This window comes from Homalodisca vitripennis, unplaced genomic scaffold (assembly GCF_021130785.1).
Source record: "Homalodisca vitripennis isolate AUS2020 unplaced genomic scaffold, UT_GWSS_2.1 ScUCBcl_1858;HRSCAF=6002, whole genome shotgun sequence".
NCBI lineage: Eukaryota > Metazoa > Arthropoda > Insecta > Hemiptera > Cicadellidae > Homalodisca > Homalodisca vitripennis.
This window is the reverse complement of record NW_025777975.1, coordinates 9,944-25,461: the sequence shown is the minus strand read 5'-3', so window position 1 is coordinate 25,461 and position 15,518 is coordinate 9,944. Positions and strand designations below refer to the sequence as shown.

At 37.0% G+C, this 15,518-nt stretch overlaps 1 protein-coding gene across 1 annotated transcript in view; it reads right to left on the bottom strand.

Moving 5' to 3' along the window:
* LOC124371696 (multidrug resistance-associated protein 1-like) overlaps positions 1-15,157 on the bottom strand; it is a gene marked incomplete at its 3' end in the record, with an annotated part of 53,202 nt that extends 38,045 nt beyond the window's left edge. The window contains exons 1-5 of the mRNA XM_046830033.1: positions 15,037-15,157; positions 11,316-11,509; positions 11,014-11,187; positions 6,743-6,917; positions 2,268-2,436 (exon numbers count right to left, since the gene is read on the bottom strand). Of these exons, the coding sequence (XP_046685989.1) occupies positions 2,268-2,436; positions 6,743-6,917; positions 11,014-11,187; positions 11,316-11,509; positions 15,037-15,126 (802 nt within the window). The remainder of the gene's footprint in view (positions 1-2,267; positions 2,437-6,742; positions 6,918-11,013; positions 11,188-11,315; positions 11,510-15,036) is intronic.
* Between the last annotated feature and the right edge of the window lie 361 nt (positions 15,158-15,518).

Here is a 15,518-nt window from a genome sequence, read left to right as displayed (position 1 = left end):
ACCCTACTCCAAAGAAGAAGGGGTTGCTATTTTTTATCAAACAAAATTTCACCTTTGCCCCCTTTTCGATCCAAGAATCAACCGAAAAAGATTTTGAAGGAGCCGGGATTAAAATTCAAACAGAGAAATAAAAATTAGTAGTGATCGGAATATATATGTCTCCCAGTGGAAACCAATTTTCTTCTAAATTCCAAAAATTATTTACAGACCTGACTGATAAACGTCAGGAATATTTCGTGATGGGGAATTTCAAAATTGACGCGTTGGACAACACACACCATTCCTTAGTTTGATTAGCTGATTTACTTATGTCATTCGACCTGGAGTTGCTAGTCAAAACTCCGACGAGGGTGACGGCTACAACTCAATCGGCTATCGACAACATCATCAGCAATCATCCCAGTGTCGCGGTGTCTGTGGTAAACACAGCTATATCTGACCACCACGGGCAAGAAGCTGTCGTCAGTGGAATGAAACTTGAAAGGGAGCCCAAAATTAATTAAGAGACACAAGGCCAGAAAACATCGCTCACCTCAACACTTCCCTCTCAACAGAAAAGTGGAATTTTCTTCACTCTTCTCAATCCGTAGAGCAGCAGTTTAAAACTTTTAATAAATGTCCACATTACCACATGCTGCTCTACAAAAACAATTAATATTTACAAAAAACACCAAAAACAAATGGATCACAAAAGGTATATTGGTTTCGAGAGAGAAAGTGAAATGTTTCTCCAAAAATAACAAGCGTACTTGTAATGGAAATTTCGAAACGTTCTACAAAAAATATACAGGAAAGTGATCCAAGCTGCAAAAGCATACGATGTCTCCAAATCTATTCTTTCTTCTGAAAACATTTCAAAACAACTTGGGACATCATTAACAATAAAACAAAAACTGAAAAACAAGTCAAAATTAAAAATGGGAATATACTTGTGGAAGATGGAACTGAGGTAGCTAATCAGTTTAACGAGTTTTTCGCATCCGTTGGTGTTGGGCAAGGTCCTCGGCCATCTGAACCGCAAATACGTCCCTCGCGAAGACAGAGTCCAGCAGCATCAATGGATGTTGACGCTTGTCACTGAGGATGAGCTTTACCGAATTATTAAGCAGCTCCCAGCCAAAAAGTCAAACGATCTTAATCTAATGTCTACATTGCTCATCAAACAATGTTGCAAGTATTTAGTGAGACCCTTGACTGAATTGGTACTCGTAAATTATTCATTCCAAACAGGAGTTTTCTCCTCCCTCCTGAAAATTGCAAAAGTTGTTTTAATTTTCAAAAAAGACAACCCATTTTCAATCAATAACTATCGGCCTGTCTCAATTTTTCTTGTATTGAGCAACATTTTTGAAAAGCTTTTTCTCATAAGAATGCTTCATTTTTTTAGATGAATACAGTCAGCTCTCAAATGAACAATTTGGATTCAAAAAGGGAAAATCGACGACAGACGCAGTCGTGAAACTAAAAAACATCGGTATTTATTGTGTTTTATTTATTGTGTTATAAATTTATGACATAATTTGCTAATTAAAAAAAGTTAGTGAAAACACATTGGTTAGTAGAGTGAAACACCGCCTACCGCATCAGAATACGACGATCCAGTCAGAAATGGCAGCGCATAATGTACTTCACAATGTGTACCTAAAACAACCCGCCATTTCTGATTGGATAAACCTTTTGAGATGCGGTTTGCGGAATTCAACTCTACTAAGTGAGCTCTTTCAAATGAGGTATCACTCGACCCATGCTTCAATTTAAGATTTCCATGTTTTCCTCTGTGGGCTGTCCCCCCATGGTTGGCATGTCATGGTAATAGCAAGGGAAAATAGTTTACATAGCCATACGACACTGTGCAAAGTTTATAGATGTTATCTCCTATGGTTTTTAAAATATTAAGCCGTACCCATACTTTTCAAACACTCGGTATTTTAAAGCCCTACCGTCCTATCTACCTATTCCTTGTTCCTTGCCATCTTTCCTTGTTTGCTACCCTGGACCGTTCCTAAACAAGGTGATTCCCTATTTCTTCAATATCTCTTCAAGACCGCTAAGAGCCCGGACTTCTACTAGTAGACCCACGACCATCTTTGAGCAGCCTCAGGCACGCGTGTTACAATATTTTCTGTATTTTATATAAAGCGTAACAGTCAAACTTACTGCAAATACATCGAATAGTATTCCACACAACTACGCCAAATGTTATATTTTATTATAAATTACCTACAAGACAATATATTTCCATAAACAAAAAACAGGCTAGTAATTACCTAAGATGCGCCACAAGAAGTAGAACGCATAGATGATAATGATGGGGAAACTCCAAGCAAAGTGTATGAAAGGAGCGGTGTCGACGAAACGCTGGGCGTCAACAGCTATCAAATTGGCAGCTTCTCCTACCGAGATACTTTGGCGTGCCGAGTTCGAGATGCGTAGAGCCTGCACCAAACATGTTTTTAAATCATTATTTTAAATTTATTTAAATGTTCAATACATTTTAATTTATGCATAGGGGTCCGGACTCATAGAGGGCTCGGGCTGACGAATACATTTATATATTTAAAAACATCCCAGTGCTTAAAATTTATGTTCGTTGTTAAAAATTAAAATGACAGATTAAGTTCAGATGCTTTTCAGCTGCTCTTTTAATCAACGTGCTTAATGTGCATAGAATGGTTAGTTTAGCTTCATTTTCAATCTAAACCAATTGTAAACACTGAGGGGGTGACACGACTGTGGGAAACTTCCAAGAACCGTAGTGTCGCTGGTCACCCCACGGGCCCCGCTCCACGCAGGGGCGGAAGCGAAAATGCATTCGCTCAGTTATCACAGTATGCCCTACTTTTTCTAGATTTTCTATTGCTTTGCTGCATACCTCAAGAGACAAGAACACTGTTATAACTAAAAATGGACACTTACAAAAATAACTCTGGTGCTCAAAAACGCAAGAAAGCAAAAGAAAATTGGAAATGTATAAAAAAGATGTAGAACATTATTTGACGTTGGAATTAAATTAGACGTAGCCACAGCCAGTTCTGGCAACGACCGTAATGACCCTGGTACAGAAAAAGTTTCTCATAGTTTTGATGAATACCCAAACACTAAAGAAAGCTAAGATCGTAATAAATGTAATGTGGACAAAGGAAAAACAACTGAAGATAGCTTCACCTCAGAATCTGATCCTAATGAAAATGTTTTATTTGGAAGATCACGATACTCTAGATACTATATCTAGCGTGGATTCTGGTATAGAGACTGTAATTACAAATTCGTATTTGGAACTGAAAAAAAAAAACAAGGTGGTGACTAATAGTATGATTGATATTTTAGCAAAAATGGGGCCACCTGTGATGCCGTTAGACCTACCAAGTGATTGAAAAAGAGCTTTTCCAAAAACGGTTCTTTTTTTCCAAAAATGACCAAAGTGAGAGAGTGTTAGAAGAGACTGGCTTGTATGGAGTGAGACTGCTGTGTCCTTATTTTGTTTTCCATGTGAGCTTTTTATAAGAGTTTTGGGGGTGAGAAACCTGATCGAAATAAGTCTGTTTTGTTAAGTAATGATGGACGGAAAAAGGAATATGAATGGCGGAAGTTGTACAATAAGTTACCATCGTATGAAACAAGCGCTTCCCACAAAATTAGCTACATCCAATGAGAGAGTTAAAAAGGAGGCTAAGTTCCACATCAGACATCCATTCTCAGCTCGACTCAGAGTTGGCTTCAAAAACAAAATATTGGAGGGTTATATTTCAAAGATTGCTCTCCTTAGTCATGTTTCTTGGAGAGCGCGGATTAGAGGGACGCAACAATGGAAACGTGTTGGGTGTAATAGAGCTATTAGCGGAACATGACCCTTTACTAAGAGAGCATATTTCAAAAGTAAAAAAGACCCAAGAAGAGGCGAAACGGATTCAAGCTCATTATTCGTCTAAAGACTCACAAAATGAGTTTATGCAAGTTTTGTGAGGAAAGAGTTGATTTTGGAAGAAAGAAAGAAATCAATAAATTTGGCTATTATTGCAGATTCCACCACCGATGTCTCACTTACTGAGCAATAAACAATGATTTTGGGATATCCGTTAGATTGTGAATCGGAATTTAAAAGATTTTTTAATTTTGTTGACTGTGATAAAACAAATGGAGTGGATGTGGCTAACTTGACCATTGACGCACTTGGCAAACAATTCCGTGCAAGGAATGTAGAGTACAGGTATAGGATAATGGGTCAAATATGGCGGGAGTTTGTGTGGAGTTAATGCTGCGAGTAAATGATAATATTTTTTGGGCTGTCGCAAAACATTCAAAGTTTTTCTAGAAGCCCTCAAAGAAGGGAATACGTAGAAAAAAGTATATGATGTTTCCTGAATAGTATTTCCCAAACAAGATGGTCGGCCCCGAGCAGATAGTGTTCGACCTTTTGTAAAAAGTTTGCCACTAATTATTCATGCTCTGAATGACTGTAAGGAGCTTAATTTAACAGCAGAGTGCAAGACATATTTGAAAGGGCTAATGAAATACCTAAGATCGTTTGAGCGCATCATGATGTCAACAATATGGCTTAAAGTGCTTGTTGCAATTGATAACAAAAATACAGTGTTACAAGCCCGATTAGCAACACCTGACATAGAACATTAGCTAAAGAACATTAGTGACCTAATGGAGGAACTAAAAGTTCTGCGAGACAAAAGTAGTAATCTCTAGACTGAGGCTAAGCTAGTGGCAATAAACATGGCCGAACGTGTAGATTTTGAAACTGATTTCAAGGAGAGAAGACTGAAGTAAAGAAAACTTTTCCATGACGAAACCAGAGATTCTTCCTCAACAAGAAGTGTACCGGAACATCCAGTAAAACACGAAGAGAAATATCAGAATCAATGTTTTCCATAAGCTTCTTGACTCAGTCTTAGGGGGAGTCAAATAAAAAATCAGTACCGGTAACCTCTTTCAATGTTTTTGAACGTATATTGAGGAAAATTATGTTATTAAAGCAATGTTTAAGTTTGTCCCCAAACATACAAAGAAGACATAGACATTGAAAATTTCAACGAAATAAAACACTTGAAATCGATCCATAAGACCAACTTAGGAGACAAATCTCTTCAACCCTTAAAACATCTGAATGCTCTAAGAAAAACTAAACTATTTCCCGAGTAATTGCCAAACATTACTATAGCAATCAGTTGTTCTGCTGCAGCCTGTATCTGAAAATCAAGGAGAAAGAAATTTCAGTTTGATGAAAAGGATAAAAAGTGCTAATTGATCAACGATGAACACACACACTCAATAAAGAAATCATGGCCTCGGCATATTTATTATAGAGGAAAGCAAATCAGTATTAGAGGGGTATTAGAAAAATAAGGTTCCCATGATTTTTTTCAATAGACAGCTCTATATTTCTACTTAGTGTTATACATCAATTTAACACGTAAAAGTTAAGCTATTTTTCCACATAATCACCGTTTCTGTCCAAACACTTTTGTAGACGATGCTCCAACTTTTCTATCCCCATGTGTAGAATTCTGCCGCCAATCCTTTGAGTAACCTCTTCCTTGACTTTATCATAGGTACTGATAAAGGCCACCCATAGGCGTTGGCCACCCAAGTGTTCCTTTAATTTTGGGAATAAGTGATAATCACTTGGGGCTAGGTCTGGGCTATGGGGGGATGGGGCACAACATTCCAGTCAAAATTTGTCAGCAGTTCTTGAGTTTGACGTGAGACATGAGGTCGAGCGTTGTCATGGAGAAGCCTCACACCACTGGAAAATCTTCCTCTCCGGCGGTTCTGGATCGCGCGTCTCAGTTTTCTTAATGTGTCGGAATATCTGTCAGAGTTTACTGTTGTTCCTGTGAATAGTGATTCTCCGATATTCAAGCAGTATTGTCTCAACTTTTTCAACAACTCCATCTGAAACTGAAGGCCGTCCACTTCGGTTTTCATTGTGAATTTTCATGCAGCCTTCACTGAATTCTCTACACCATTTCCGAACGTGTTGAACAGATATGCAGTTTTCCCCATAAACTTTGATTAACTGACGATGAATTTCAATAGATGAAATCTCTTTTGCATTTAAAAAACGTATCAAAGCACGAATTTCGCATCTGGCGGTAACAACGACAGGGAGCTACATCTTCGAAGGCAGCTAGGCCGGCACTGTTGGACGTAGCGAGGCGCGAGTGGTATGGATAGAGAGAGGGACAGTTGATGAGTAAGACAGTGTTGCCAGATTTCTCCCAACATATCGCATTCTGTCTCGGCGGCATAGGGAACCTTATTTTTCTAATAACACTCGTAGTAACAACAAAGTAAGTTAGGTAACAGTTGTGCAGTTTTAGTTTAAAATTCTGCTTGCAATATTAATATATAGCCAATATGTATATATGGTTTTGATGTATTGAAGGTAAGTGAATTGTCAAGGTAAGTATGTTGGTTGCCTGAATCTAGGGGCCCAGACTTCTTAGTTGCACAGGGGCCCAAGACTCCTGTCGCCGGGCCTGGATTTATGACTATATAAACATTCCTTCTGTGAGGTCTGACACGATTTGTAAATACCTAGTAACATTAAATATCATATTTAATCTATTAAGGAATTCTATTTTATAAGAAGTATTGATTAGATATCTTTTTTTTGTAAACTTTCTAAACTTATGTAAACATTATTTAGTATGAGAATATGAGCCATTATTCTACAAAACTAGAGATTTTTTATATGCCTTATAGATTGTATTATAAAATATCAACGTACCTTTTTGTAAATTGCGGACATAAGGGATGTCTTCCAGTTGAAGGCAACAGAGTACGACATCATTAAGCAGTGTTGAAACACGATTGTCTGTAATTCTGCGATAACAAACATGCAGATTGCGTACACGAATCCCTTCCACATATAGTCCTTGTCCGCTACAAATTTCATGATCAAGCTGCAACCAAACCATTATTAGCAATGTTGTACCAATATTAAATATAGTAACGCGGTCGCCTCTACTACTACATGAAACATGTAGATTGCGTACACGAATCCGTTCCGCGTGTAGTTTTTTCCGTAACAAATTTCATGACAAGATGTAACCAAACCATGACTAGCATCTTTGTAACGCGATCTCCTTTATTTGTGCGGCAACAAACATATAGATTGCGTACACGAATCCGTTCCACGTGTAGTTCTTTTCCGTAACAAATTTCATGACAAGATGTAACCAAACCATGACTAGCATCTTTGTAACGCGATCTCATTTATTTGTGCGGCAACAAACATGTAGATTGCGTACACGAATCCGTTCCACGTGTAGTTCTTTTCCGTAACAAATTTCATGACAAGATGTAACCCAACCATAATTAGCATCTTTGTAACGCGACCTCCTTTATTTGTGCGGCAACAAGCATGTAGATTGCGTACACGAATCCGTTCCACGTGTAGTTCTTTTCCGTAACAAATTTCATGACAAGATGTAACCAAACCATTACTAGCATCTTTGTAACGCGATCTCCTTTATTTGTGCGGCAACAAACATGTAGATTGCGTACACGAATCTGTTCCACGTGTAGTTCTTTTCCGTAACAAATTTCATGGCAAGATATAACCAAACCATGACTAGCATCTTTGTAACGCGATCTACTTTATTTGTGCGGCAACAAACATGTAGATTGCGTACACGAATCCGTTCCACGTGTAGTTCTTTTCCGTAACAAATTTCATGACAAGATGTAACCAAACCATGACTAGCATCTATGTAACGTGATCTCCTTTATTTGTGCGGCAACAAACATGTAGATTGCGTACACGAATCCGTTCCGCGTGTTGTTCTTTTCCGTAACAAATTTCATGACAAGATGTAACCAAACCATGACTAGCGTCTTTGTAACGCGATCTCCTTTATTTGTGCGGCAACAAACATTTAGATTGCGTACACGAATCCGTTCCACGTGTAGTTCTTTTCCGTAACAAATTTCATGACAAGATGTAACCAAACCATGACTAGCATCTTTGTAACGCGATCTCCTTTATTTGTGCGGCAACAAACATGTAGATTGCGTACACGAATCCGTTCCACGTGTAGTTCTTTTCCGTAACAAATTTCATGACAAGATGTAGCCAAACCATGACTAGCGTCTTTGTATTGCGATCTACTTTATTTGTGCGGCAACAAACATGTAGATTGCGTACACGATTCCGTTTCACGTGTAGATCTTTTCCGTAACAAATTTCATGACAAGATGTAGCCAAACCATGACTAGCGTCTTTGGATTGCGATCTACTTTATTTGTGCGGCAACAAACATGTAGATTGCGTACACGATTCCGTTTCACGTGTAGATCTTTTCCGTAACAAATTTCATGACAAGATGTAACCAAACCATTACTAGCATCTTTGTAACGTGATCTCCTTTATTTGTGCGGCAACAAACATGCAGATTGCGTACACGAATCCGTTCCACGTTTAGTTCTTTTCCGTAACAAATTTCATGACAAGATGTAACCAAACCATGACTAGCATCTTTGTAACGCGATCTCCTTTATTTGTGCGGCAACAAACATGTAGATTGCGTACACGAATCCGTTCCACGTGTAGTTCTTTTCCGTAACAAATTTCATGACAAGATGTAACCAAACCATGACTAGCATCTTTGTAACGCGATCTCCTTTATTTGTGCGGCAACAAACATGTAGATTGCGTACACGAATCCGTTCCACGTGTAGTTCTTTTCCGTAACAAATTTCATGACAGGATGTAGCCAAACCATGACTAGCGTCTTTGTATTGCGATCTACTTTATTTGTGCGGCAACAAACATGTAGATTGCGTACACGATTCCGTTTCACGTGTAGATCTTTTCCGTAACAAATTTCATGACAAGATGTAACCAAATCATTACTAGCATCTTTGTAACGCGATCTCCTTTATTTGTGCGGCAATAAACATTCAGATTGTGTATACGAATCCGTTCCACGTGTAGTTCTTTTCCGTAACAAATTTCATGACAAGATGTAACCAAACCATTACTAGCATCTTTGTAACGCGATCTCCTTTATTTGTGCGGCAACAAACATGCAGATTGCGTACACGAATCCGTTCCACGTGTAGTTCTTTTCCGTAACAAATTTCATGACAAGATGTAACCAAACCATGACTAGCATCTTTGTAACGCGATCTCCTTTATTTGTGCGGCAGCAAACATGAAGATTGCGTACACGAATCCGTTCCACGTGTAGTTCTTTTCCGTAACAAATTTCATGACAAGATGTAACCAAACCATGACTAGCATCTTTGTAACGCGATCTCCTTTATTTGTGCGGCAACAAACATGTAGATTGCGTACACGATTCCGTTTCACGTGTAGATCTTTTCCGTAACAAATTTCATGACAAGATGTAACCAAAGCATTACTAGCATCTTTGTAACGTGATCTCCTTTATTTGTGCGGCAACAAACATGTAGATTGCGTACACGAATCCGTTCCACGTGTAGTTCTTTTCCGTAACAAATTTCATGACAAGATGTAACCAAACCATGACTAGCATCTTTGTAACGCGATCTCCTTTATTTGTGCGGCAACAAACATGTAGATTGCGTACACGAATCCGTTCCACGTGTAGTTCTTTTCCGTAACAAATTTCATGACAAGATGTAACCAAACCATGACTAGCATCTTTGTAACGCGATCTCCTTTATTTGTGCGGCAACAAACATGTAGATTGCGTACACGAATCCCCTTCATGTATCGTCGGGTGTTGTCAGCTGTAAATTGTATGATCAAACTGCAATCATACCACGACTTGCTTAAACACTGTCTACTTACTGTCAATTTTTAGTTATATTTGGTTAGTGTATTTAGCTGATATTTTCTGTTCACGCCGAGACAAGTATAACAGTGTTTTTTTAAAACTGATGCGGATTTTAAAGTTAGTTTCGTTAAGAACTAGGCAGTTTACGGGTATGGTATATCAATACTTTAATCATAGAAAGTATAAAAAGGTTTATATAATTTAAAAGTTGACATTTTGAGTGCTATCATTGACAGTACTGACTAAACCTTACGACTTGTAACAGAATAATGTACTACGGAACTGTATATTTCAAAAAATCCTACAAATTAGTTCTCGGTGACATATACTCGTGTCTATCTCCAAGGGATAACACACAACCACAATTTTAACATTTTTATTAGCATTTCCGAAGTTATCTTCTTGATCGAGGTAAAATGAGTATTACTTATAGAACCAGAAACATAGCAGACCCGCAAATAAACTCTTTTAAATATAAGTTAGATTCCAAAACCCACATGTTTTTGTATGACCTTGGTCAGTCCAACAACATGATCTCAAATTTGGAACCGCAAATAAATTAGAGCGGAAGTGAATTCGTATCTGACTCTTTTGGACCGCAGAATCTTTTCGGTTGTGCGTAAGTTGTAAATTTTTCAATCGGCAGAAAGAAGAAACTATCACTATGGCACTTATAAGTAAATTGATAGAGCCGATAGTAGACGCTTTTTAATCGAAGTTGGTTTTTGTAACTATATCACTTAGATAGCACTCACCCTATATATAAATTGAATCTAAACAGACGTAAGGTGACATTTTTTACCAAATTAGGTTTTTGAATTTTATATATATATATATATATATCATAAATGTATATATATATATATATATAATATATATATATCATAAGTGTGTATATATATATATATATATATTATATATATATAATTATATACTTATGCATACACCAAAACCTAAAATAGAAAATTTTGAAAATTGCGAGTGAAGCCTGGGTAAACTGCTCGTTGTGTGTATTTTGTAGAGCAGCAAAATTGTGTAGACGTTTATTTTTTTTATTCTTGCTATGAGACGTTTTTATTTTAAAACAAAATCAATTACTCTTAGGAATACTTAAATATTAATTTGTATGTAATTTATTGGTGTTTATGAACATTTATTTTAATGTTAATTTTGAAATATGTAATTCTGATGAAATATACCATTTGTAATAGATAAGTGCATAAATAAAACTCACTATAAAATATACGGGTTAATGAATGCTAGGAGGTCGGACATCAATTTCAGTATTGCCCCCACCAGAAACTGAACCCAAAAAGCCTTGAACATAACGCCAACAACGGAAACTGGGCGCCGTTTCCTCGACTTCGTCAGGTGTTCCTCGTGCGTCTTACTTTTTGTACAATATTTTCTGAAAAAAAAAAACAAATAATAAATAAAAAAGCACAATAATATGTAACAATCAAGAAATATACTAAATTGATTGAGGTTTAAAATCAATATATTAGCACTATAAATACAGAATAAAAATATACTCACATCGTGTTCTTTTGGAGAACGTTATTCCATAGTTTCTCAAACCGCTGAATAACTTGACTTGAAGAATCCTGAGGTCTCAAGTTCCAAAGGTCTGCGGTTGTTAAAGTCTTTTTAAAGCCTTTCCAGATCATATAGAAAAACCAACCAAAAAGTACTTTTGAAATAAATGACGCCTGATGCTCTGGAAATATTTTCTGAAAATTTCAATGACATCGATTGGTTATACGTATTCTTAAATTTAAGTGTCGTGATAAAATTATAGATTACTATTTACGCTATGTATTTGAACAAATTGACAATTACGTTTGAATGTCATAGTCACCATTTTTAAACGTGAGGTGATCTAAGACTTTATTATAAGTCTTAATTAGGCTAAAGATTGCTTATTTTGACGTAACAGATCGAATGGTCAAGTTTTATGGTAATTTGTGGCCACCCTGTATACAAGTTGTCCCGTAAAGAATTACTTATTCTTCTCCTTACGAGTGTTCACCTCTGGCTGGTTCACATCTTCCTTAGTGAACCAACACAGGAAACAGCAAAAGCTGTTGCTTAAATCTGGATAACACATGGATTTATCACAAACATTAAAGAAGAAAAATCCAGAATAATCGAACCATTAATTTCAGATCACCATGCAATTTATCTACAAACTTCATTTGGCCAAGACATAGTTGAAGGTAATAAAACAATAAAAATTATATCAATGAAGCAAAATAACCTGGAAGAATTAAAACAGAGACTAAAAAATGAGAAGTGGGATAGCGTATTTAGTGAGGATGATATCAATAATAAATACAAAAATTTTGTCAATACCTTTTCACATTACGTATTTCAACATAGCCTGTCCTGAGAAAAAGATTAAAATGAAAGAGAAAACTGCATTGAAATGGACAAACAATGAAATCTTTGACCAAAAAGTAAGCATGATTGAACACTATGAAATATGGAAACAAAACAAAAATGAAATTACCAAAAAAACATATAAAGACTCCCTTCAAAGATATAAAAAATTAATTTCAGATTCAAAAGCAAGATGGTATAACCAAAGAATAGATGAAGCCGAAAATAAACCCAAAGAATCTTGGAAAATTATTAATCATTTTAGAGGCAAATCAGAAATGAAAACTAAAAATCTCATTCTGAACATAAATGGTTTCAAAATAAAAAATCCCAAATAAACATGTGAAACGCTAAATAATTATTTCATAAATGTAGCTTCAGATATAAAAACGGATCTTGGAAACAATACAAGAATAGATAGCAACACGGAAAGATCAACAAACCATAGCCTAACCCACTTCTCATTAGTAAATGAAAAAATTCTTGAAAAATTGTTTGCAAAATTTTCCCCTAAAACATCTTGTGGTGTAGATGGGCTATGCATGAAGGCAGTGAAATATTGCAAGGATCAATTGAAAAAGCCTTTAATCAACATCATAAATGCCTCGATCCTGAGCAATACATTCCCAAATGACTGCAAGATAGCCAAGATCAAGCCGCTTTTCAAAAAGGGGGATGAGTTGGAGGTGTGCAACTATCGTCCGATATCTCTCCTACCAAATTCATTGAAAAAGTTGTTTGTGACCAGCTGACTGCCTATCTGGAGGAAAATTGTCTCCTGATTGGCAGGCAGTATGGTTTCAGGAAAAACAAATCAACAAAACTGGCCCTGATTGATTTTCTCAATGACTGCATCGATGCAGTCGACGCAGGGGAAACGGTGTCAAGCTGTTATGCCGACCTCTCTAAGGCGTTCGACTGTGTTGATGTAGGCATTCTGTTGGACAAACTTCAGACAGTGGGCGTTCAAAATTCTGCTCTAAGCTGGTTTTCATCATACTTGACAAACCGAAGCCAGGTAGTTGAAATCCAACACCAAACAACATCTGAAATTAGAAATTTTACATCGAAACCAGAGTTGATCCAGAGCGGGGTACCTCAAGGATCAATTCTCGGTCCATTACTGTTTCTGGTCTACATAAATGACATAACAAAAAGTATTCCAGAAAGCAATCTTTACATGTTTGCAGATGACACCACACTCATCACCAAGCATGCAGATCAGAATGTCTTGGAAGTTGATCTTTTCATAAAAGCAAACAATTTAGCCCAATTTTTTGCCAAAAATGGCTTGAAATTAAACCCCGAAAAAACTAAATGCATGACAATTCAAACAATTCAAAAAAGAAATTCCAAATTAACAAGATCATTTGCTGACAGGCCTGTATGCATTGGTGAAACTAGTTGGGAGTCACAAAAACAGCAGAACTGTTGGGGGTGATGTTGGACGATGGTCTTGACTGGAGTGAGCAATTGACAAAAATTGAAAATAAGCTGTCCAAGGGCATTTTTGTCCTACGCAACCTCAGCAAACTTCAAAACCACAAACTATCTAAAATATATACCATTGCTTGCTCGAGTCGCACATCTCCTACTCAATCTGCCTATGGGGGAATAGGGAGTCAAATCTAGAAAGGATTCTTGTTTGGCAGAAAAAGGCCATTAGGGCCTTTTTGAATCTTCCACCTAGGGCTCATTGCAGAGATCATTTCAAAAATCTGGGAATTTTAACAGCACCTTGCCTTTACATCTTTGAAATTTCGCTTTACATCAAACTCAATAACCTGGAATATGTAAACACAACACACAAATATAACACTAGACACAAAAACAATTTTTCTATACAGCACAGATTAAAGATTTTTGAAAATAAGCCAAAATATGCAGGTCTGAAAATCTTTCAATCTCTGCCTACACAAATAAAAACCATTGCTGATGGGAAAACATTTAAGAGTGAATTAAAATCATTCCTTATCACCAAGAGTTACTACTCAATGGGTGAATTTTTTGAAAATTTTTGCCATAGACCTGCCCAATCCCAATCCTAAAACTCAGAACTCAAAACCCGAAAACTCCAAGAGTTCATCCCTAAATGCGCCCCTCTCCCCCCAAACCAAAGTGACCCTTTACTACAAGAGGCACTGTGACTCGTCCAACGCCAACATTGGTCAACTGGATATGACTTCAAGTACAAGTAAGTATAAGTATAAGATGCCCAGGAGCGGCACATTAAGGGCGTACTAGCCCTGCCCGCTTTGATTCCAGACATCGGAACCGAGCTGGCATTCTCTTCCTTCTAGGTGATACGCCTGAGATATACTGTCCGTTGGGTCTCGACAGGGGGAAGCCCCCCTTCTGAATATCCTGTCACTCCGGAAGTAAGAGAAACGGTCCTTTTAGAACTAAGTGCTATGAGAGGTTTCTCAGTTTCTTTGCCTAAGTGAAAAATATATAACAATGTTCTCCGACGAAAATATAAATGGCCGTCTTCATATCCGATTCAAACTGAGTTGGAGTAAAGGTCATTCAGTCCCCAGGAGGGTTCACTTCTGGCTGGTTTATACCTTACACTGGGTACAGCAAAACAGTGATGCCTCTGATAACACTCGCGCGCTACGTCTCACCACCTATACCATTGGTACAATTTTTATAAAAATTCCAAACTAATAAAAATGCCGAAGATACCAAGCCGCACACTGTAACCGTACGTAACAGTAACAGTATACTTGTATGGCACTGACAGTTCCCACCTGAGTAACATAACAGATTATGCACTTCATTCTTAAAATATTTATATTATTATTATTATATTATCTATATCTAACCAATATTATATTGTAATAGATAGTTACATCTTAATATCGTGAAAGAGTCTTACCCCATGTTTTGGATAGTCAGTAACTTTAGGAGGTGGATCGGCAAAAATGTTCAGAACAAACACCATGAATACAACAGGGTAGTAAATCATATACAATACAGAATTCACCAATGTTTCTTCTAAAGTCTGCAAAGAAACATAAAATGTTTTAATAAATAGGATGACAACAATATATAAACGAGTTAATATGGCGGTTCTAGCGCACTTTCGGAGCCAACAGAAAATCAAGGGAAAATACTGTTTAAAGGACAATAAACGAATCTGTAAAATCAAACAGTAACTCACGAATGAAAAATTAACCGAATCTATAGCTGTTTGCTTCTACTTTCTCAAATCAATCTATTTGAAATGTCTGCTACGAATAAACTATAAATTAAAACTTATAAACGGAAATGATGGAATTTGCTAACAATCACTCGAGAAGTCGGGGAGAATGTGAGTAAAACCACATTCTTTTGACGAGGTTCTTCATTTAATTTCTC